Raw genomic sequence first — 24,466 nt, 5'->3', positions numbered from 1 at the left:
CCACTCTTTTTACTTGTCCTCCAGGCTTAATAGCTGTTTCTAGTGGACACTTTACTGTTGCCACGTGAGCATAGTGAGGGTGGAGATACTTTGCTCCTCCCTCCCAATGATTCTTCTCTCCAGTAATTTAGTATTAATTTAGTTGCAAGTGTTATGCAACAAAATCTAAATTAATGTGTTGTCCAAGTACCCTTGTTGTTCTATAAATTCCTGCAGTTCCACCTTGCTAAGTGACCAAAGAAAAAAGGGGAGAGAAGCAAAATCAGGGCAGGGAGGAGACCAGAACTGTGTCACTTAGTAGTTCACAGTTTCTATGCCATGAGTGGTACAAAGCATCCTCTGTAGTGGGTAGCAAGGTAGGAGTAAGGATTGAAAACTGAGGAGTGTCCACAGACCATAAGCTATAGCTCTTACCTGTTTGCACTCACAGAGGTATCTGCCTGGCTCTGTTGTCTTCCTGTTTTGTGGGGTTTTTTTGGAACTCTGAAAATCCCATCTTCCTTCCTCTTTTCTACAGTGTGGAGAACAATGCTTGCTCTCAGTATACATTTATTAAGGTCATTAATCATCTTGGATGTACCTTTTAGGTAGGTCTTTTCATTGTGCTGGCACAGACTATTTTTTTGAGTAACTGGGGGTCTGTTCAGTGCTTCATCTTATAAGAGTGTAAGTTTGGAAGGCTGACATTAATGGTAGTAGTTAAAATTATTGTCATTTAATGCATTGTTCTCCTGAGGCTGCAGAAGCTACGAACTGACTTCATTTCTTGCAAGCTACATATTCAGTGTTTCTATATGCCAAAAAGGTTAGAATTCCAGTAAGCCCATGTTGTTTTTGCACCCATTAGTTTGCAGGGCTACATGAGTGGCAAAACTTATTGCCACAATGAAGAGTTTCTGTTGTAAAATTTGAATCTTTAAGAGTAGTTTAAAGTGGCTGCTGTTTTCTTCTTCTCATTGCAGGATAGGGTGCCTTGTTTTTGAGGATAGTTCCAATTAATTTTATGCCTGTACCAGCTCAATAACAATTAATTTATAGGAGTATAACCTAATTTAACATATTGAAATTTTAAAATATTAACAACTGCCATCATTAGAAAGAATAAAAAGTTATACTTTGTATGACCCAAAGCCAGAAAAAAGGATGCTATTTGCAGACATTTGTTTTCTCTTTAACTTCCTTTTAAATTTTTCGCTCTCTTTAAATGATTTATGAGAAGTTTCCATGACTGTCAGAAGTATTGTTCTCTTTGGCTTAAAAATAGAATGCACTGAAGTTTTTTTCCAGATGAATTATTTCTCTCTTCCAATTTAATTATTTTTTAAAATTTATTTTAAAATAAGTTTTCTCATTCATACCCCCTGTGAATGGAATTATTATTTCCTGAGAAGCATTTTGGAGCCAGCAAATAATGCCTTTGGAAGAACAAATGAAATTATTGAAATGTTTAAAAGTAAAGCACCAACTTAAAGCAAATTTTTTTGCATAGGTATTTTAAAGCATCTGGCGACTTTAAAAGTAGTATTTTGGTTTATTTTCAAGTGAAGTTTTGTGATCTTTATTGCTGCCATCTGAAATAGACCATTTTGGTCAGTGGCAGATAATTTTTTAAACTCTCATTACAAAAAAATCTGATGAAAATAAAAGTCATTTTAGCTGAAGTGGATGAAAATGCAGATTCTGTAGGGTGGAAATACAAGCTGAGATACAGAATAAGCGTCTGAGAATAAAGGTACTTTAATATGCGATTTTTTGTGTCTGTGTCAATCTAAAATCACTTAATGTAATTTTGTTAGGAAAATAAAGTAAAAGCAGATTGGTCGAGCTTTTCTGCTTCTACATATGTTTGTAAAGTTTTATTGCAAGGATATATCTCTCACTGGACACATCCAGTCAGTGCTAATTCTGTGAAAGAAACCTTCAAGTGGTTGCACTGTCTTCTGAAGTGTGAAAGGATTGCTGTGAGCCAGATGTGGGAGCAGTGGCTTCAGGATGGAGACCCGCTTTCTTCCTTTCTCACACTAAGCGGTGGCTTTATTGTCTGTCTGGGGCCTGTGTTCTGAATCAGAATCGTGCTGTCACTTTCTGTTTCATAGCTGGCTTTAAAATCTGAATTGGTGACTGAATTCCTAAAAATCTGCATCAGTCTTAACTAAGGGGAAAAGAGATGAGTGGCTGAAAACAATGTGACAGCTCTTCTTACTAGGGAAGGCCCTTGCTGTGTAAAGAAGCTTGTCTTTTTTCTGAAGGTAGAAATGACACGCAAGTTAGCAAAATATTGTATGCAGACTTAGTTGGCTATCAGTTAGTACACTCAGTTTGTGCTATTGTGTGCAGTAAAAACAAATTATTTTGCCTTTTTTTATTACCCTCACATTCATCATTATATCATTTAAGAAATGTTTTCAGAGACCAGGTGACAGTGCTAGGTGAAGTCAGAGGCACTGCAAAGCTTGGCCTCACTGTGAAATAGTGCACTCAGGTATTGCAGTGCAAGTGATCTACTGTATCTGTTGAGCTTGTGTTAACTTGGGCCTAGGTTGGTGCATATGAACTTACTTGAGTATGTGTTAAGTGTTTTTTTTTTTTTTTTTTTAAATCAGTAGTACAGAGGAGGGTTTTGACGAAAATTTAGCCTTTTTACCTTTTAGCTTGATGTATTGCCTTTTCTTTTCACGTGATGATTAAAGTGCATTATCTAGAATGGTTCTATTTCAAATCTCTAATACGGAAACAGAACATAAAAATTTGGCCAGTTGTCTTTTGAGGGGTGGTCATTAGAGTTTTTGATAAAGAATAAAGAATAGGTTTCTATGTAAAAACACTTCAAAGTGAGGGATTTTTGCATGTGATTTTTACTACTTTGTGTATATTTTCTGTCTTTGTTGTGATGGCTCTTTGTGAAGTCTTTTGGGAAAATTATTAATTTCCCTTTGTTATGGAGTATTGGAAAATAAATAAGCGAATAGTCTATGTGAATGCAAGAGGATTTAGCTGGAAACCAGGCCTGCTGGCTGATGATTCTCTATTGCCTGACATTCACTGGCTCCTAAGGGAATGATCTTTTACATTTCCAGTGAACCTGTTGGGATGTAGGCAGAAATTCAGGCTGATAGCTGCACTGACTTCCATCTTGTAGAACAGGCCTTTCTTTAAACAAATTTATTGTGTTGAACAGTGAACTGGGATACGTTTCTTGAGGCTGACCAGGCTTCTTTATTCCTGAGGCTGATTAAAGTGGTTGCTTGCATTACAGTGTAATTCTATTTTTCTTAATCTGTGGAGTATTTTGTTTTTTACAATGTAATTTTCCATTCCATAATAATGTTATTTTATCCTTCTGTATCCACCTGCTTGTATTTCACATGCGGCTCCGTTTTCCACTGTTCAGGATGATTGAAATTGTGTGATTGTGTTTAAACAGTTAATTCATAGTCAAAGTTTTAAAAATAACTCCTCCAGGTTCAGGTGTACTTGTACTTGTTTGACCAGTAGTGATACAAAGGCAGTAATTACAATTAAATAGACAGAAGTGAGTGGCATTTAGCACATTGTAATTGGCTCATGTGGTTATAGTTACCTTGAAGTGAGCTTAGTCACTGAGACAAAGGGTTAGAAACTGGACTTTAAAAAAAACCCCTTAGTGTAAATTAGGAATTATTTAAATAATGGATTGGCCCCATTTTAGTAAGCTTGGATACTATGTTCAGAATTTGGAGAAAATTTGTAGACTGAGTGGTACTGTTTTTTATAAATACCACTTACCAAAAGTTAGAAAACTGGTTTAGATAAGAGTTAGGGAAGAAAAGAGTTCTTACAAGCATGTAAGAGAACACATGATGATTAACATAAAAATAAATGAATGCACTGCTATTTAGTAGCTGTTCCAAAGCTAAGTTGTATTTCAGGGTAGTGTTTTTATAAGCATATACGCCAGAATATACATGCCTATTAAAGTGAAGGAATGGTCAGTGTCTAAATGAACGAAAAGTTTACAAAGTCACCTTAAAAATCTGATCTCAGTCAGAGACGGCCTCATAACCTGTGAGCCAGGGAGAATTTCTTTTTATCCTTGCACACCAGGAGTTCTGTTCACACTGGTCTTGCATTAATGCAAATATATTCTGTTTTGTGTGATTCAGTCACATCTAAAGACTGGTATTGGCTAAAGCGGTTTTGGTACTAAAGTTCCCATTTACTTTGGATATGTGTAGGATTTTAAAACTTTCTTCTTGTTACTTGATGGTTTATAGGCCTGTACTTTTCTTTTTCTACCTCAAATGTGAAAGGCTTGGACAATCGAATTAGGGATGTGTTTGGGCAAAATTTGTCTACTAACTGTGTAAACTTGTGAGAGATGCTGCTTAAGCCTTGAGGAATTTAAGTGAATTCAGTTTCTCTTTGGGCCACTGTTGGTTTACTTTTTGTTATGTGAGGTGTTTGCCATCAAGCACTGTGATGATGTCAGAAAGGGCAGGGGAAAGCATTTAGGAATCTACTGGCAATAATGACTAGATAGTGCTTTTACTATTCCAGAAAGCTGTGGTTTGGGGACTAGGGGCCATGGCTGTGGTGATGGGTTTTGTTTTACCAAGCCTGGAAAGTGCTTTTAGCAGAACGAGGTGTTCTGGAGCAAGTGGAAAGACCTACATTCATGGTCTTTTTCTGATATCTTTTATGGGCTTTTCATAGTAAAGCTGACTTAATCAAAGAAGTTGCATTTTAAAGGCTGTAAACTGAAAACAAACAGAAAATGAAACAGTATTTTTAGCACTTGTTTATCTGTCTTCTGTTAATAGTGACCTACTGTCTGAAAAGAGGAAACCAGGAATACACAAGCTAGAAGCTGGAGGAATTTAACCCTGAAATCATTTACTACCCTAGTAGTGAGAATTACTGAAATTCTTACAAATTGTCATGAATCTGTTCCATTTGCTTCTTGTGGGAGCTTGAAAGCATAGAGGTTTTCTGCTGAGGGGGATTTGTGTTTACCTCTTAGAAGAAAGTATTCTGTTCAGCATGGGTGGGGAGGAAAGGAGACTGATTCTTCTGGCCTTGAAATCTGCGGATATATATACTTATCCTTTTCCTTCTTTGGTCCATGAACATGCTAGTAACATCTACAGTTTGACTAACAGCTATTGTAATCAGCCTTCAGGGCTTCAATTGCCTGTAGGGTCAGGAAGAAATTATTTTCCTAATGTGTAATTTGGCTTCTTGGCTGCTGATTTGTGCAGTGGCAGATGATACTATGACAGCTGAAATGCTTCCTACTCCAAATGTTGCGTTGTGCCCCTCTTGTAGCAGTTGCCAGTCATGTGGCAGGGGTGACTGGAATGGTTCTCAATTTACTGCAGTTTACTCTTCCAGAGTATCAAAGTATTGGCTACAGTATTAGTCTGGTAATGGACCATGATGGTATCAGCTCAAGCTTTGGCAAGAAGTTTTTCCAGGAGAAATGTTTTGGGGCTTAGCAGAAAACAGTCATCTTCCTCTGTAGCATGAGGAATGGTTCACCTAATAAAGCATGCCCGAGTGACCTCATACTTAATTGCTTGCAAAGTCTTTGTGCATTGGTAATAACTTGTTCTCTATTGGTGACATAGATATTTTGTGTAAAACGACAGAAAAGACTATTTTTGGACTTGCACTGCAGAAGTTTGTGAACTTGCTTAGGTCAGGTAGAACAAGTGCAAAAGGTGAGCAACTGCTGCTAATTTCGGAATGGGCAAATAAATACCTAGAAGGGCACCATCAGCATTTCACTTTGAAGAAGACTTTGTCCTCTCTGTGGTCTGTATTAGACAGTCTGAGAGCTGCTCTTACGGGGATTTGGGTGATTCTTTATGACTCGTCGGTGGAGCTTTTTAAAATGTAATTGACTTTGTCTCATTTGAATGAGGTGACTCGTTGCTTCATCCTGAATTGAGAGTCTGAGAAGCCAGTTGCAAAAAAAAGCTTTCATCTCAGGAAGGTGTATTTACTTGCCATTTCCTTGCTTTGATGAAATAACCAATAAAGTAGAAACATAGGCTTGAAAGTTAGTTTAAACCAAAATAAAAGGTATAACCACAGCAACTTCATCAGCATCTGAGTTGAGGTGGAACTGCCGTGAAATGGCCAGCAGCCAAGCTTTGCAGCCAAGCTTTGCAGTGCCTCTGACTTCACCTGACACTAACTGTCACCTGCTCCCTGTAAACATTTCTTAAATGATGTAATGATGAATGGCACTTCTGTTTAACAGTGTCATCCACTCATAATGTTCTGTAACATCTGTTGCTTTGTTCATAAGTTGTCACAAAGATGAAATAACTAAAGAGTGGCTGAGAAAGTGTTTGGGGTTTACTGAAGGGCTGCCTGAATTCAAGCTGCTTGGGTAGAAGGCTTGGACTGATTTCTATGAGCTTGTGTGTATGTTATCCTTGTGGAAGAATTGTTGCTAATTTCTGTTCTTTGTACCAAAAGTGTATCATATTTAAAACAGAGAAAAAAAGCCTCCGAAAAAAATATTAAGGATTTGTGATTAGGTAAAATACCCTTTTATACTTTGCTAATTTTTAATAGATCATTAATACAAAAAGCTGTTTTCTGATAATTTTTTTGCTTGTGCCTGATGCCACTGTCAGGTGCTCTGTGTTCTTTGTTTACAAAGCAGAGATCTAGAAAACAAGAGAATGACAGAAAGCCCAACCTCAGAAGTGCAATTAGTTTTGTCTCTTAGGAAGGTGAGCTTGTATTGAGAAAGTTTTTCTTTTTTTTTTTTTTTAAATTTTGATTGTAGACTTGCAATAAATCAAATACATGAGAAAATATAATTTCATTCTGTATTTCTCCTCAAGTTAAAAACTGAGAATTTTCCCTCCATATCAGCTAATCTTTAATTTGGTTTTTTTTGCACAGAGGAAAAGCATGACATATCCCTGATATTGTGATTAACTATCATATTCTCTGTTTTAACCTAATGTGTCAAAGCTTCATTTTCTTAAGGGTTGCACTGCAGTTCACTTATAGATTTTTTTGAGTGGTTTTAAACCAAAATTAAACATTGATTTGAATGTCTCACATCATATGTATTGCCAGTTAAATTGAGAAGAATTCACTTGTTCTTTGTTTCTAGCATTAAACTTTAAACTGGAAGACCTACTCCAGCAATTCAAGTTTTAAAAGTCCTGTAGGACTTGATTTTTTAACAGCCGTTTAAATGTTTTGATTTGTTTGGGTTTTGTAATTTTTTTTTAATCTCTTGGCTTATGTTCTGTATAGTTCTTCAGTATAAACGATTGACCAAACTCCCAGTTCTTGCATCACCGATTCTTTGTTTTAGAAAACATTAAGGAAATGACAATACATACACAAAAAACCCTCTACGTTATTGCTGACATGACTAACTAGGACTGCTCATGCCACTGTTGATATTGCAGGACACGCATATTGTTTATCATCTGAATGCCCCCTTTCCCCTCTGTGGTGATTTTTACACTTCGTCTGAGCTGAGCTGCTTTTGAAGGTTTAAAGCTCCTTTTTCAGACTGGGATTCAAAATCCATCTTCCCGAAGTGCACACTGTGCTTCTATGTGCTGGGAAATGTCACTTCTTCCTGTTGAACTTTGCGGAAACAGGGGCATACTACCACTCACTCAGCTTCATCTAGCTGAATGGTAAAGACAGTCATGGAAAAAGCACGTAGGATAGAGAAGGAGTTATTTATAGGGTTTGTGGTTTTGTTTAGTTTTGTTTTGTTTTTTTTTTAATACAGTTTTCTGGTCTGAGGTTGTTCCTGTGTTTTATTCTAAAGACCTGCTTTCTTGTGTGTCTCAGTAGACTTTTGAGGAGTAAGATGTAGAACAATATGAACTTTTCTTTCCTCTTCAAGTAATATTCATTCTTGTACACATTATCATGTTTCATGGGAAGGCATTGCCCTTATTTCTTTGTCTTTAAAAGAAAGCAACATTCCCTGCATTTTGAGAGGAGTTGAAAAAAATTTGCCTGTCCAAACATTTAGAGGAAATAAGTGAAGGATTTGAGGATCCTATATGTGACTGAGGCTTGACTTTTCATAGAATTTAGTTTTATGGTGAAAATAGTTCTGAACTTTTTCAGATTTTAATATGTTACTGTCAAGATGGAGAGAGTTGTTGCCATGCCAAGGATTGGGGAACAATGTGAACAAGGCTTTCCAGATGTACTGTTAAGATTTTTGGTATATAAATGAAACAGAAATTCTGTTTGTAAGTGTCTGAACTCTTTGTGGGCTTAGATGTATTAAATTCAGTTGTTTTATTGTATTTATTTATATGGAGTAAGCTTGGTACCACCAATCATTTTTGGGACCCTAGAAGTTATTATCCCCTGTAGAGTTAAACATTTTTATGTCAAAAGGCTGATTTGCCAAGCGTGATACTTCTCCAAGGAAAATTACTGTCACAGATTTTGTTTAGTGTTTGTTAGACTCTGCATTGTTATTTTGGTTTGTCATAGATCTGTGTACAGAACAAGGTACAGCAGATTTTGGATGTTTTAAGTGGCTTTTTTTATTTAATAATTAAATGGTGTTTTACTAAGTTACTTTTTTGTTTTTCTTTGCAGCTTTCATCCAGTCGGATGGCATAATAGAAATGCTACGTTTTGATGAAGGAGACCTATTGCAGGTATGTAGTCTGAGTAAACCATCTCATCTAGCAATGTTTCATCTTCTTTGTGATAGCTACTTTTTGAAACTCCTGGGTAACTGGATGTTTGAAAATAAACAAGCATCAAACTTAACTCCTTAAAACCTTTGGACCTTCTAGATTTATTTTCAGTGTTATTTTCAGGTATTTTTTGGTGTGTCCTGAGGTTCTGGTTCCTTGATTCTTTTGTGTTGGGAAACTGGTGAAGTTTCCCAACTACAGGTTCTCTCTGATCAGTTTGTCCAGTTCTTTTTTTCTCAGAAAAACATAAGGATTCCTTGCTTTTAAGACTTACATTGATGTAGAGTTGGGATGCAGCTGGGTAACTCATTTGGAGGAACTGCAAGTGTTGCAAGATTCCCAAACCTAAAGGCAGTACTTGGGATCCAACTTGATCAAGTTGGATTTAGACGAATTCTAATTACTGCAGTGAAGTAATTGCAGATATGTGTTTTTCAGGAATAATGTTGCCATTTCTGTCAGTTTTCTTTTGATGTGAGTCAAAAATGGGTGAAAAGTTAACTTTAAAGAATATGTGCTGATATGGAGAGGGTGGTATCAGTTGGGATGAAATACATATAGCAATGTGGCTTGACTCTAGAGCTACATAATTCTGAAATTCTGTTGACTAGAGTTTCAGTGTATGCATTTTGTAGATTGTATTTATGTTGAGAGTACCTTTTGTTAAAATTCCTTAATGGTATTAGTCCTCGTATTTGAAAGGGAGGAAAGGAGAAAGAAAAAATCAATTAACTGTTTAAATGATTAAGAACACATGGCCTGACGGTGTTTCAGAAGAATCAACATACATCAAAGCTGTGTAATTCTGGGCTTGTGATAATATTTTTTTGTTTCAGTGGTGAAGATGGGGTTTTTTTCCCCCCACCTACTTAAGCTGTTTGGGTTTTTACTTCAGTTGTTTAGGGTTGTTTTTCCTTCTTCCCTTCTTGATCCTTCATGTAGATAAAAAATTTCCTACTATAGATATTAAGATTATAATTTAGAAGAATTAAGGTCCTTCAAAGTGGTGTAACAGTTTACAGTGACAGAAAAGCAATTAAAAGCCAAAAAACCAGCTCCCCACCCCCTGCAAAAAAACCCCCAAACCAAAAAATCCCCTCTACCAAACAAGCAAACAAAAAAGCCCTGGGTTCCTCATTAACCAGTTGTTTAGCTGTCATGTTCTCATAATAGATACCTAGTGTAGGTTTATGTGTGAACATGTAGAGTGGTGACATTTTCCATTTACTGGTTACACTCTCATTTATTGAAGCTTTTGACTCTTTGAATATTTCTTTAACTTGTGTGGAGATACCACATATCACAGTAAATACAAACAAAGAAACTTAACAAGGCTTAGTTTCTTTTCTTTTATGTACTCTATTAGAATATATTTTGTTCAACACAAGTGGTTTAATAAAAATTATAAACACATTGTTAGCCCAGTGTTTTAAGATAAAGACGGTGTAGTCAAATTCACTTACCTATATTGTAAGATTCAGATGAATCTTACAAATCTGTAATTATATTGCTTATTTTAGCACTCTATTAACCACTGTAGTTCTTAAACTTGATAGTAATGGTACTGCTGTGAACCACTCAGTAAGTCATATAAAGATGGGAAAGTAAAATGGATTGTTAATCACTCTTAACTTTTTTGCAAGATGCAAGTTCAGATATGGTAGAACAAAGTCAAGCAGTTTTGCATGTTGCACTGTAAAATTTCAAGTGCTTTGGATTGTATTTGGCTGCTACTTACCTTCATACGTTGCTGAAACAAAATGAGAGAGATACAATTTTTAGTAAGTGGTTTGTATGGTTTACATTATGGTTGTGGCTCTTAAGCCAAACCCCGTTCCTTTGTGTAAGCAAAACCCTGTTCCTTTTAATCAGAATGATAAATACTGTTTTCTCTAGCTTACAAATAATTTGTTTCTTTTTCACAGAGATTTTAATATGGTGACCTCTTGTGACTACTTACTGCAATTAAAAAAAATCAAAGCAAATTCACTGTTGTAAAAACAGACTTAGGTCTTGTGAACAGCAGTTACTTGGGCTTTCTGTAAATTTTCAGAAATGTTTGTTGATGGTAGATCATCCATTATTACAGCACAAATACCATGATGCGGGAGTAAATCAGTATTGTCTAATGCTTTGTCGCCTTTGAGTCATTTTTTTTTAATATCAAAAATGACAAATTCAGTTCATAAAGTGACTAATAATCATTGAAGTGTCAAAGCCCTCTCCAGCTTTGGTTTATTCCCGCACTCCCTGAGAATTTGGTATTTTTACAGTGGAAGCAAGCTTTTTTCTTGTTAGAAAGAATTGCTTTCCAAGTAAGACAAATCAGATACCAAGCCTTGAATAATTTCATTGTTAGGGATTCTTGCCAGCTCCTTCCAGTTAGTGTCATCCCTCTCGATACTGTTTTTTTGGTACTTATTTGGAGTGCATACTGTTGGTGAAATACTCCTTATATTTTTAATCATATTTTAACATTTTTATTGTAAAAAAAATAAATGAAATGTGTTGAAATATTGGGTTTTACCAGACTGAGAACAATTATTTATGAAAAAGGAGAAATCTTTAAATAGAAAAGCATCACATTTGGCAAAAAAAAACTGATGTGAAAATTTTATTAGTTCATGTCAGTAGTTAACAGTAGCAAGGTAGAGACAGTACTTTTTGGGTGTGGACTTACAGTTTGTGGTTTAGAAAGTGCTATACCATGTAGTTTTACCTTCCACCTTGCCAGAGCAAAAGTGAAAATTCTATTCTTTAGCATATGTGTTCAGATTAAAAGTTTATATCTAAATAAATTTGCACTACTTTTGTCCATGGGTTAAATTACTGTAATGAGAGAATTTTCTTACTTTTTCTATTCTTCACATGAATGAAACCCTTTAAGGATAAGGACTCGACAAATTTTTGAATTCTTCAGATAACTTATTTAGATCCTGAACATAGGGTAAAATTAGTATAATGTAAATACAATGTCGGGCTTGGTTTTTCTCTTCAATAGCAGGTAATTTACAGGTGTCTGTATAATTTCTATTTTAGATTTTTATTTGTCTATACGCTATTTAAAGTGTTGCATTTAATTGGGACATTAGTGCTCTGAGAGAGGACAGAGTGGTTCCTTCCCTGTGTAGTAACACTTGTTTTAGTAATTCCAAAATGACTTGTAAGGTTTTGACAGCATTTTATATGCTCATATAGTTTGTATTTCACTGTGCTCTCCAGACACATTGTTTTCTTTAGTGTGCTACCAGTTAGTCACTTATTCCGTTTCCAGTTTTAGATCTGAGCTCTCCTTCAGCTTAACTTCTCTTTGTCAGTGTCCAGCCTCCATGTCCTGATTATTTGAACTCTTGTCCAGACCTGACAGATGCTTCAAACTCCTGATGGTGATGTCATCTGCAAATATTAGGAGGGCTGAAATAAAGTACAACTGTTGCTTTTAATAATTTATCCTTTTATGTTAAGCCAACATACTGTCTCAATTTTTGCGGACTTTGTTTTTAAAAGTGAACAGTAAAGGAAAACTTTTTTTTTCTCAGAGCAAAATTTTCATTTGTCTTTAGCTCACAAAGTGCTGTTTCTCACGTCATTCCATTTGCTGTTAGAGCTTTTACCTTGGGCATCTAATGTTCTTCTGCACAATGTACTTGGGGCCACTATTTTCTAGAGTGAGCAATTTTTTATTCAGATTTCTACGTATGTAATAGTATTTTTAAATTCCTAAAGTGAGAAAGTGGTAAGACTTTTTAGTCAAATTCTTCTAACATGAATCTGCTGCAGTAATCTTAAGTGTATGAAATGATTTTTTTACCGATAAACTCTTAGAAAATATTTTACTGATACTTACTGCTTTGCAGAATAACTGAAATAGGGGAAAAAAGAAAACCTGTGTGATTATATATACTTAATACGTGTTTGTCAATGTTCATAAACGGCTGTTCACTGCTAGCCACAAAAACTGGTAATGAGAATTAAAATGGTCCTAAGTGTCAAATGAACAGGACCTTAATATGACTTCCGGTGGCTTTGTAACACAGAAGCTGTGGACACAGAGTTACATGTGTGGGAATTGGCAATGTCGATAGGATGAGTTTTAGTATTTTCAGCATGGCTTATATTTCATGCTCTGTGGCACAGTAAAGAAGTATCTTAATGTAAGTGACAACCATTCAGTTCTGGTGTATTAACAACAGTGTTTTCAGGGAGTGAAGTCCAAGTATAATTTTTAATTGACTCAAATTTTTATATTGTATATTGACTTTTTAAAGGATTGTGATATGATCTCCATTGATATCTGTATAGCCAAACTGCTGAGGTGCAGTGGGAATAACGTGGCTGGACCATTGACCTCCGTGGGTGTGTTGTACAGTACAAAGTTCAGCTGGTGATAGGTTACCCGTGATGGAGCTGAACCAAGGACAGTACTGCCTAATGTCTTCAGCAGCAGCGTGGATGATGGAGAGTATTCTCAGTGAGTTTGGAGATGGTAACAAATTGGGCAAAGTGGTTGTTGCACTGGAAGGCAAGGCTGCTATTCAGAGGGACTTTGGCAGGCTGACAAGAACCTCATGACATTCAGCTAAGGCAAGTGCAAGGCCTGCACCTGGGAGAGAACAACCCTGTGTGACAGCACAGGTTGGGCAGCAGCACCACAGGAAAGACATGATAGATGACAGTTTGAACATAACTTGTCCATGTACTGCTGTAGCAAAGACAACTGCCCACTTACTGAACTGTATGAACAAATCTGGAGCCAGAAGATAAGGGGAGTGATTCTCCACCCCCACACCTGTGGGGCTGCAGCTGGAGTACTGGGGCCAGTCTGGGCTACCCAGTACAAGGCAGGCACAGACATTGTAGAGCAGGCACAGCAGAGGGATACCAGAATGATCAGGAGGCTGAAGGGCTTCTCATGTTAGGATGTATTTCTTCAGCCTTTAGAAGAGAAGATCAGAAGGAAAACTGATTGTTGTGGGCAATGTAGAATTGACTGAAGCCAGGCTTTTCATTGTGCTCAGTGGGAGGATGAGAGGCTTTGGACACAGATTTCAGCATAATACACTCCAAAGCCATGTAAGAAAAAAACCTTTTAAGCTTGAGGTAATCAAACACTGGACCAGATTATCCAAAGAAGTTGTAGAATTTGTGTCTTTTGAGATACCCAAAACACGATGGCCCAAAGCTGTGAGCGACCTGCAGTAGACCTCCCCTAAGCAACAGTTGACTCAATGGCCTCTGGATCTTTCTTTCCCCTGTGTATGATTTTATAAAAGAATAAAAGCCATCTTAGTTCATTTTCATTGCTTGTGAGAAGCTGAAACCCTTCAGAGGAATTGCCATCCCCAGGCTTTAGTTTAAAAATAATTAACTGGTGCCCAGGAGTGACTGTTGCAAAGCTGATGTCAGTAGCGTGTGTTGCATCAGCTGAAGTCAAGTGATGTTTTTGTTTCCTTATGTGAGTTTGGGTCATGAAAGAGAATGGCAAGAGTGACTCAGTTCAGTCCACTTTCAGCTACCTTTCAGATTACAGCATTAATTTTTTTCATTACCTTAAGCAAGATATTCATCATTAATTATGTTTCTTTTAATTATACTACTTATTAGCATAGAGCTCATGAGTGCAGCAATGAAGATTTAAGCTGCCATCTACATATTGGCTTTGTAGCTGTCTCTCAACATTTAGTTGCAAGCAGCACATAGCTTTTCTACAAGAAGAAAGCAGCCTTACTATAAAATAGCAAGATGTAGAATGTTCTGAATGAGTCTTTCGGACTGTAACAGTCTTTTAAATTAGTGTGGATACTCTTGTATAGAAATACAGAAAGCTTTGGTTATTGAGAATTTTGTTAACATTAAAGAGTAATATTTGGTGCTCAGAAACCCCAGGTCTTGATTAAGAAAACCTCCCTGCTTTGCCCCCACGGTCCTTGTATAAGACTTTTGAGCTCTAATTTAGTTGTCTAAACATGAATAACCAGTGCTATTTGAGATGTCCTGGGCTGTCCTGGAGATTTACGTGGACCTGGCAGATATGGCACAGGGCATAGGAGAAACAGTCCTGGACGTCAGTCTGAGATCAGGCAAGTTGCCCTAGGGCATTTATCTAAAGTGGCAGGGGATGCCTATGTTTAGATAACCGAGTGTAGTGACAGGTAATATGACCTCTTAGCAATAAGTGAAGAATAGCTATTATAAAAAAATTGTGAGATGTTAAAATTGACTTGGTGGTTGTGATTGGTTTTTTGGTGGTATTTTTTGGTTTTTATGTTCTGACTAAAGCTAACAACTTTTTTAGAGACAATTTCGAGCTATAAGGTATGTTTTGAGTCTCCATGTGTGCAAGATATCTGGTGTCTTCCACAACTATACTGCATCTGTAAAGTGTGCATTGAGTAACAGATTCTCTGTGAAATCTTTCTTGAGGATATGAGGCTCTGGAAAGAAACTGTTCCAAGTCTTGAAACCGGTGCTGCCTGACTGCCTTCAGATTTTCTAATTTATTGTACAAGTTTTCTCAAGATCTTTATTCTGAAATCCCTTGACTTATAGTTTAATCTTTCTAGGGTTATATAAGACAGAAACTAAACCGTGAAACTGTTAATAGCAACAACCTAAATGTTATATGCTATCTTTAAATTAAAAAAAAAATCACCTGTGTTCAAGACTTGAGCACAGCCTTTTGGGTGGAAGGATTAGGCTGGATATTAGGAAGAAATTTTTTACAGAGAGTAATCAGACATTGGAATGGGCTGCCCAGGGAGGTGGTGGATTCACCGTCCCTGGAGTTTTTTAAGATGAGACTGGATGTGGCACTGAGTGCCATGGTCTAGTAACCATGGCAGTGTTGGATCAAGTGTTGGACTTGGAGGTCTTTTCCAACCCGGTTGATTCTATGATTCTATGATTATAAATGCCCAGTGCTGTCAAGAGGTACTGGTAATTTTTCCCTCTCCTGCTTATTTTTCCCACTCAGTTGTATATTTGTACTGTTTCTTTTGTGCTGACCTTAGTTTTTGTTGTTAGGCATTTGGATTGGGATATTAATCCAGTGGAAGGTTTTTCCCCTGTAACTTGGTTTATTATGTATCTTGAAACGTTATTAGTGTGCGTATGCGGCCTATGTCCTGATCTGTACATTGCAATATTTTGTTATTTGCAATGTTCCTCCAGTACATAAGATATAATAAATGTTTCATATAAATTGTATTTTACCAGTTCTGGTTTTTTACAATGTGTCCTTTGCAGATGAAAAGACTAAGCTATATTAATTACAGAGCATAATGTTATTTGTCTTTTCCTGATAAACAGGCAGTATTAAACAAAACCTACACTTTAAATAGTGGATTGATCAGACACATGGTTTTACTTCCTGGCATTTATGTTTCACAGTTTTGTGCAGTCATACAGGAAAAATAGCATGCCAGACTGTAGTACAATAGGTCCACAATTATACTTGAAGATCAAATTTTACAAAAAAGTATTTGGGACTTGTAACTGAACTCAGTTGTATGTTTTTGTTTACTGCACAACTCAAAAGATTGACGTGTAATAAAAATGAGTGATAATTATAGAAACTGCCACATGAGATTTATTTTTGGTTCAGTTCCATGATGCTATGGCTGCTGAAGTTGGTATGCTATTTCTTTGCTCTTGGTTGACCCTGATCCAAAGTCCAAACAAACTTAAAAAACCCCAACAAATTCCACATAACAAATTACCCACCAAGAACATCAAACAAACCAGAAAGCAAACAGCTTCTGCTCAAAATACAGAAAGTGTCATTAAAATTAATTAGTAATTTTTCTTGTTTAATAGACAACTGAAAGCAAAACCCAGACATTTCCTTGTAAGTGAATCTTTGATAGATTTTTACTCTTAAATGTATTTGAGGTTTATGAGTCTTAACAGAGTGATTTGTCATTTTAAACTTGATCTACAGATATTAGACTTAATATTTTCATAGCAAATTTGTAATTTTAGAACTAGAGGGGAAAACCTTGAGTGTTCAGTCAGATAATTTAACTCCCAACAGTTAATGACATGGTTATTTAGTAGTTGCTCTTTTGTCCATTATTTGTATTTCCATTTGTTCCTGTATTTATCTGGAGTTTAATGTGATCCTCACTGCCCTCTGTCTAAAAGTTGGCCTGGGTGGAGTCTTAGACTGAGACTAAAATTAGGAATATTGGCTTTAAATTATGATGCTTAAGAGCATTGATAATGAACAACTTTCTGTGTGAAATAATTTAAAACAGACTAGAAAATACTGTCTTGTTAGTGCCAGAACTAATTGTCCAGGATGGGACAGTGTTGGTAATGGCTATTTCAGTTGCCCTGTCTTAGGATCTGAACCTGTTAGCTCCATCATCTGACTGTCAGGTAATTGCTGGTGATTTAATTATATGCTTTGGTTATGTTTTCAAACAGAAAAAAAAATATCGAAAGGAAGCTTTTATTTAATTGCAGTGAATAATGCACTTTCAAGGGCATTGGTAAAGATTACAGAGTGTTTTATGTATCTGTTAACTTCATAGAGTAAGTGTGGCTGTTGTGGTCTAACCCCAGCCAGCAGCTAAGCCCCACACAGTTGCTTGCTCACTTTCCCCAGTGCAATGGGAGAGAGAATCTGAAGAGCAAATAAAAGTGAGAAAACTCTTGTGTTGAGATTAAGACAGTTTAATAGGTAAAGGAAAATAAAGAGTTCACAAAAACATTTTTCTTCTTTCTTCGTTTTAGTTGAATTTCTCTTACAACCTGTTATAAACTGTTTCAGTATAGTAGGTATTTACTTATATCTTACTGGAGGTAGAAAATGAAGTGTGACATCAAAAATTAAGAAGCTGAGCAAAAAGCTTATCAGTATGTGAGGAGTATACCTTAGCTACGAAAACATGGAAACTTTTGCAAGCCAGTGTATTTTTAATGAAGAATAAGGAATGGCCTGTTTTCTTGATTACAGTACAAACGCAATAGGTAAGTTTAAGTGAAAGCTTGCTGACTTTTAAATTACAATAAAATTGACAGTAGAAAACAACTTACCTTGTCTCTCAGTGTTCTATTCAGGGAGGAAAAACTGCACTGTACTGCAAAGCGTAATTTTGTGTGAATGCCTTTCTGCAGTGTCCCTTCAGCAAGGCAGTCTGACTCTATTTCAGAGGTTTTAAACCAAAAAAATATAATTAATGCTCTACCTAGACTTTCAAGATTGCAAATAAATCCTCAAGTTACAAGCAGATTAGCTTTATTTTACAATGGTGAGTAATACACTTCCAGCTTTCTTCAGTTTGATGCAAATTGGAGGGTGACTAAAGCAAATAATTTAATTTTCAATCTGAAACTACTTAGATTTACAGTCTAGACTTGATCCTTGAGGTGAATCAAACACTAATGTTTGTAGACTGTGATTTAATAGTAGTAATAAAATTTCCAAAAAGTGTCTTCAAAAAGCAAAATAAAAATTCCTCTAATAAAATGTATTTTAAATAAAGATAATTGAAAAATAAACTATTTAAAAATACTTTTATCTTAGGAAAAACAAAAAAAAAGAAAGTATAATTTGTAGGAGAAATACGAAATCAATGAAGTGTCCAGCTAAGGGACTTGACTTCTAGTTCTGAAATGTGACCAATTTGCATTCCCCTTGCAAACAAGCAATATCCTTATACTAGAGGTGAACTTGGAAGAGCCAAGGTGCACCACAGACTTTAGAAGACCTGTAAGCTTTCTTCCCACTCTCAGGAGATAAATATTCAGCTTGGCCATGAAATCTGTAAGAGGAGGACTAAAATCCTCAATTTCATCTCCAGATCCTGTGGGAAGACAGAAGTTTTCAAAGGCAGATGTGTTTAAACGTTAGCTGCATCAGGAGGACATTCCATATGCAGCCTTCTAGGCCAGTTGGTATTTCCTATACAAGGGTAAACTAATTGGAAATCCCTGGACAACCTAACCTCCTTGTTTTCAGGTAATTAACCGTAATGTCCAGCAGAGTGGAAGGAAAGGTATGAATAATAGAGGCTAGGAGATCATTAGGAGAGGAGATGAAGTTTCCTAGTCAAATGGAGATTATAGCCTTCTTTGTTTTCTAGGTGTTAAATTACATCAATGAGATAATTGCTTGACTGTTACTTGGTTTATATGCTTTTCTTTTTTATTCGTTTCTCACATCTGTGCTAGGTTTTTCTTTTGTTTTATACAGTGTTATGATTTCCTGGACTTTTTTACTTCTCTGGATTTTTAAGTTGTTAAGTTGCCGGTTGTTTTACAGTTTGTAGGAATTCTTACCGTTGGAAGTGACCGCAGTTCTTGTCATGGGCCAAACAGTCTTTCAATGGAGGCTTGATTTCTTTAGTTGGGAAAAGCCAATTTGCGTTTTCTGCTCCAGATCAGAACTTCTTTTGTCTTTCAGGGTCTGATCTATTAACTTATGGCAGTTGGGCAGTTACACAGGAAGTGTAGCGGTGTCAATGTCTTAAAAGCTTTTTTTTTTTTTTCTTTTGCAGACTGAGACAACTTTAGGCCTCAGTTCATATCAACAGAAAAGGTAAGCATATTTCTAAAAATTTATATAGACTTTAATTGCAAGATTTGTGGTACTTTTTATAAGAATAATAAAGTTTTAGTGTCAAGAAGATCCAATACAAATTGTGCTTTTTTTAAAATTATTTTTCTCATATGAAGGAAATGAAACTAAAATGTAAGCCGGTTTTTAATATTGGGCAGCTAAATCATAAAATGGCAGAACAGTTTGGGTTGGAAGGGACCTTAAAGATCATTTAGTTCCAGACCCCCTGCCTTGGGCAGGGGTACCTTCTACTATACCAGGTGTCTCAAAGCCCCATCCAGCCTGACCTTGAACATTTTCAGGGATGGGGCATCCACAGCTTCGCTAGGCAACCTGTTCCAGTTCTCACCACCCTCACAGTAAAGAATTTCTTCCTAATACCTAATCTAAACCTTCCCTCCTTCAGTTTAAGGTCATTCCCCCTTTTCCTGTCACTACATGCACTTGTGAAAAGTCCCTCCCCAGCTGAACAACCCGTGACCCTGTCCCATCCTCTTCCATCCCAAAGGCATAATCTATTATCAAAGAACTTGACATGTATAATATTTGAGAAGGAAAAAAAGTGGCCCTTTTTTCCCCTGTTCCCTAATTTTTCTTTAGAGAATCATCAGATATTCTTGTTTATTAATGAGTACATTGAACAGTAATATTGAAGCTTGTTTCTTGTACAATAGCATTAAACAAATTGTCATGGTGTACTTTCAGTAAATACAGCTATGTTTTTTCCATGAGGCTGTTTCCTGTTACTTCTCAGAAAATCTAGTAAAAGAACTATTCTCTTTTTTTCATTTTGGATTAATTCTTACTTTGCTATGTGTATAGTTGCTTAAATGTGGGCTTAAGTTCCTTCTTTTTGCAAGTTTTGAAAAATCTCTAAAATCTCTAGCTGTGGACAGGAACATAACTGTAGCTATGTGCTGCAGTATGTCAGTCAGATTGCAGATATGAGAACATGAATTTATAGGAATGGCAATTGAACTTAACTGTGATTAGTGTATTTTGCCTTGGATAGAGCCATACTTTATGTAGATACTTTAAAAATGGAATAGTGTCTTGTTTAAATCATCAGGTCTCAGTGGCAGAAAGTGCAAATATTGGCATCTAGTGCAATATGTGCAATATTTTTGTCTCCCAGAAAACAACTGAATTTGGTGGTTCTTGAGTTTGAGGCCATGGATTAGATTTGCCTCCAGAATTTTTTCTTCTAATTTCTCAACTAAGAAGATTGCTTTCTGTGTTGGAAATTTCAGTGTTCTAGAATGTGTTCTATTAAAGCACTAGTTTAGATACTTGAAAAATCTCCAGGTCTGCCAGGAAAGTAGTCCATTCCACTTCAGAGTACTGGTCTATTTGGGGTTCAGTCACAGTGTGATAAATGATCTGCATTGCAGACTCTTCTGTGCCATGTTACATAGTAAATACCCAATTTGCTGCCTGTCTGTTAGTGGTTTTGCATGAACCTTTCCTTTATGCATTTTTTTAGGTGACTTTTTTCAATGTCATTGCTAAAACTAGTACTTCTCTAGATGATTTCTCTTTCTTTGTCCTTAATAGAGATTATAATATCTTTTTATTGGTGTAGCTTGCAGATGTTTCTTTCCTATTTAGACAGTTTATTCAGTTCTTTGATCTGCTTTTTTAGCACTAATTGGAAGGAGGGAAATGAACGAGTAGTTTAATTTTTGTTCTTGCCCATGGTCAGGTTACAGTGTATCTATTCAAGCTTCTCCCTTCTCTTTCCCCACCCTTTCCTCAGACAGCCCACCCCCCAGCTAGGAATTGGTAGCTTTGAAGTTTAATGCCTGATATCATGAGTATGTTTTCCTGATACAGGATTAATGTTGGCATAACTGAGCCTATCACTGTCTGGGTAGTTATGGAAAAAAAATTGTTGCTAGTCTTAATTTGTGTGCATTTGTAGCAGTGGCTGCTGTCAGATAGTGAAGTGGTCAATTGTTTAGTGGGAGTCCAGTGTCTCACTGAGGCAGTAATTAATAGCCATATTTCTAAAATAATTTTAACTATAAAATTAAAAACACATTTTCTGATATATGCAGCTCAGCCTTATTTTTAAATATTAACGAATTGTGGTTGCATTCAGGTTACTTACAGAACATTTTTAGCTAAAAGAGTCCTTGTGGTGGCTCTTTCTAAGATATTCTGGCACAAAAAGCACCCACTGTGAGGTATTTTTCATTTTAAAAGGTCAAATTGGTTATTTTTAGAAACACTTTTATTTGATTTCATGGTAATAGAAATAAAGTATCAGCTTTTTAAGAGGTTGTGTTGCTAAATAAAATCATAAGGTCTCTTTCTGTTCCACGGTTTGGTGCTGTTGTCTATATTCCTTCACAATTTATGGCACAGGAGAGGAAATAAAACCCTTTAAACAACTGGTAAAGTAATGTGGGAAAAATATATGTAGAGTATGCTGAGATTTGAATTTTCTGCAGTAGCAGTTAAAGATGTTACAGATAAGATTCCACAGAGCACAGACCTCCTCCAGAAATCCCAGAACAGCTAGAAAGGTAATGTGAGGATACAGAGCAACAGTTGCTGCCCAAGTTTGCAGAAATCTTTAAATACTGTATTTGACAGCACTTTCTTGGTCTACAAGTGCAAAGATGTGCATGGATTATCCAAAATTATCAGTAGCTAGTAGTCTGTGATAAACAGCAAAGCGTTACAGAAGTGCTGCAGAATGTCCTTAAGATGGATGAATATTGTGGCTCAGCAGAGATGGACATCCATATCACCCACAGTCTTTTCAGGCATTAATTTTTACCATTTTATAACTGCATCTGTGACTGACTTTATTGAGACATGAAGCTGCACTTCAGTGAGTTGCGTCTGATAGTAGATTGCTTCTGGGTGGTAGCAATACGGTAGTTGGTAATTGAGGTAATTGCCCACTCACTTGGATGACAGTGTGGATGGAACAGTGAGGATAATGATCATGTTGGGGACTGCGTGTAGGTCACTCTCAAGTCTCATTCTTAAAATCAAACTTGTTGCAGAAGGATAAAGGTGTTGAGACCATTTAAATTACAGGTTCAGATGACTGCAGCTTGCTGGAAGGTATCAGTAGTCTTCTCTTCTGCGTGCATCTTTTCCTTTTCATGTTTTTATCCTTGGCTTTAAAAGTTAGAGAACTTCCAGGGGTAGGGAAGGAAAAATGTTTCAATTGTGATATAAGACCGGGAGCCATAGTTCTACATGCATACAATAGTAATTAACTGAATGTCATTATACTGTAAAGTTGCCCTACCCATGGGTGTATCCAGCCTTTGGTGAGCAAGTGCCTAGCAGAGCAGACATTATCATCATTTTCTAGTCTGCTGCAAGTTGACTCATGTTGGGCCTTTCACTATGCGAAGTTTGGGAATTCCAATATTGCCTGTTCCCATTTGAATCTTATTACAGTTGTTGCTTCTATTACAATAGTTGGCATTCAAGATGATGTCGCTGCCTTAACCAAATTTTACCCATTTTAACTTTCTATGCTGTCTGACTGGCTCTCCAGGATAATATAGCTTTGTGGTCTGAGAAAATGTTGCCTAAGCTTTTCATATATGTGGAGAATTGTGTATGTTCCGATTGGTCAAGTTACTCTTGACAGTATTTTCAGTGCATTTGAAATAAAGGTATTTAATTATGGCTTTTGTAAATATTGTAAATTTTTCTAATAACTTGTCCATAAGAGGAGTTCGTGTCTTTTTATCAATAATAAGCAATAAAAAAGAAGTGCTGTCTGACCATTCAGAGTTTTTCAATTTGGAAGAAATTGACAGAATTATTTTTAAAATTGCTATCGAAGAATGATCTCTGTTTAGTGTTATCTTGACAGTGAAGGTACATGGGGGTTTTTTTGTCCATTTTAATTTATAACCACACTCTAAATGGTTTTCAAAATTGTACCATAAACTTTGAAGTCATACTATCCCCTTGTTTTGCTCTTTCAAAACATCACTGCCTGTATAATTTTCCAGTTATATTCTTTTATGTCCAATGTCTTTGTAAACTCCACTTTATTGAGTGTTTTTTCTGTGAGGTTAGATTTTAGCCCGAGAAGGCTAAACAGTATTGTTTGGCAACTGTAATGAGTCACAGCAGCACTCAATAGTAGCAAGAATTGTAATTTTTTTGTAGATCTGAACAGTTGTTCCTATTTATGTCCTAAACCTTTACTTCTGTCATGTGATCTGCATACACGTGGCATCTGTGTGCACACACACACATAGGGAACTGTATACTAAAGCTGACTGACTTTGCCTGTTCCTGCCCTGAGAGTGTTTTATTTCTTTTGTGTGGATAAAGCTATTTTTAATGACTAATCTCTAAGTAGGATTAAAGATGCTTCAACATGCAAATTTACAGACCTGTAAATTGATCAGCATACATAGGTTCAGTTGTGGAGTTTGAGTGTATCATTAAGGCATTGTATTTTTATTTACAAAGCTTCTGACTTGTTACACTGTTTTTGTTGCCCAGAACAGCGCTGTGAGAGGATACAGTTGTCACGTGCTGTTCTTAAATTTTTACTCCTGTAAATAACTTTCTTGTTCTGCAGTATGGAAAGACGTGAATTTGATCAATAATTAGTTTTCCTGGAATTACGCTGAATGGAATTGGATTGATTGAGCTCAAGGCCTCAGCTTTCCTAAGGCGAGCTGCATGTGCCTGCCCCTTCCATTTCCTGGCTGTTGCCTCTGTTGAGGCAGATCTAGGTGTTTCTGCTGCCCTGAGTGGGTTTGTGGAGTATCTTTGCTTAGCCAGGACAAGTGGCTGCAGCTCGATCTTTGGGCATTTGGGATTGATTCAAAGTCAAGGATCTAAAACAAGAATGCTATTTCAATATCAGTAACATGTGCATCCGAAGAAAAAAAAAAAGCTCTTGGTCTTGATCTGTTCAGGGGATATTGATTTTGAGCTATTCTTTAGCCTTTCCTGTTTGGTTTTGTGGTTTGGGTGGCTTTTTGTGGGTTTTTGTTTGTTTGTTTGTTTCTTTTTTTACATTATTGTCTCCCCATTTTGTTATATTATAGGAATACAATTTTTACTCAGCCCAAAATAAAGTGTTACAGAATTACAGAGATACTTGAGTGTGGTCACAATCACATCATTTTGAATAAAAGAAAAAGTTTCAGTCAATGAAACTGCTTTGTATTTTTTTTCTTACAATTTCTGTTGTGAGTTATTGATTGATTGT

The 24,466-nt window shown here is 36.3% G+C and overlaps 1 protein-coding gene across 1 annotated transcript in view; it reads left to right on the top strand.

Moving 5' to 3' along the window:
• The window catches only part of TMEM131 (transmembrane protein 131), a 93,421-nt gene that overhangs the window by 10,980 nt on the left and 57,975 nt on the right, over positions 1–24,466 (top strand). Inside the window, exons 2-3 of the mRNA XM_027899127.1 lie at positions 8,590–8,651; positions 19,196–19,236. Coding sequence (XP_027754928.1) covers positions 8,590–8,651; positions 19,196–19,236 — 103 coding nt within the window. The remainder of the gene's footprint in view (positions 1–8,589; positions 8,652–19,195; positions 19,237–24,466) is intronic.

This window comes from Empidonax traillii, unplaced genomic scaffold (genome assembly GCF_003031625.1).
Source record: "Empidonax traillii isolate 1590-97213 ecotype Southwest subspecies unplaced genomic scaffold, ASM303162v1 scaffold645:size365152, whole genome shotgun sequence".
Lineage (NCBI taxonomy): Eukaryota > Metazoa > Chordata > Aves > Passeriformes > Tyrannidae > Empidonax > Empidonax traillii.
This window is presented reverse-complemented; position numbering and strand designations above follow the sequence as displayed.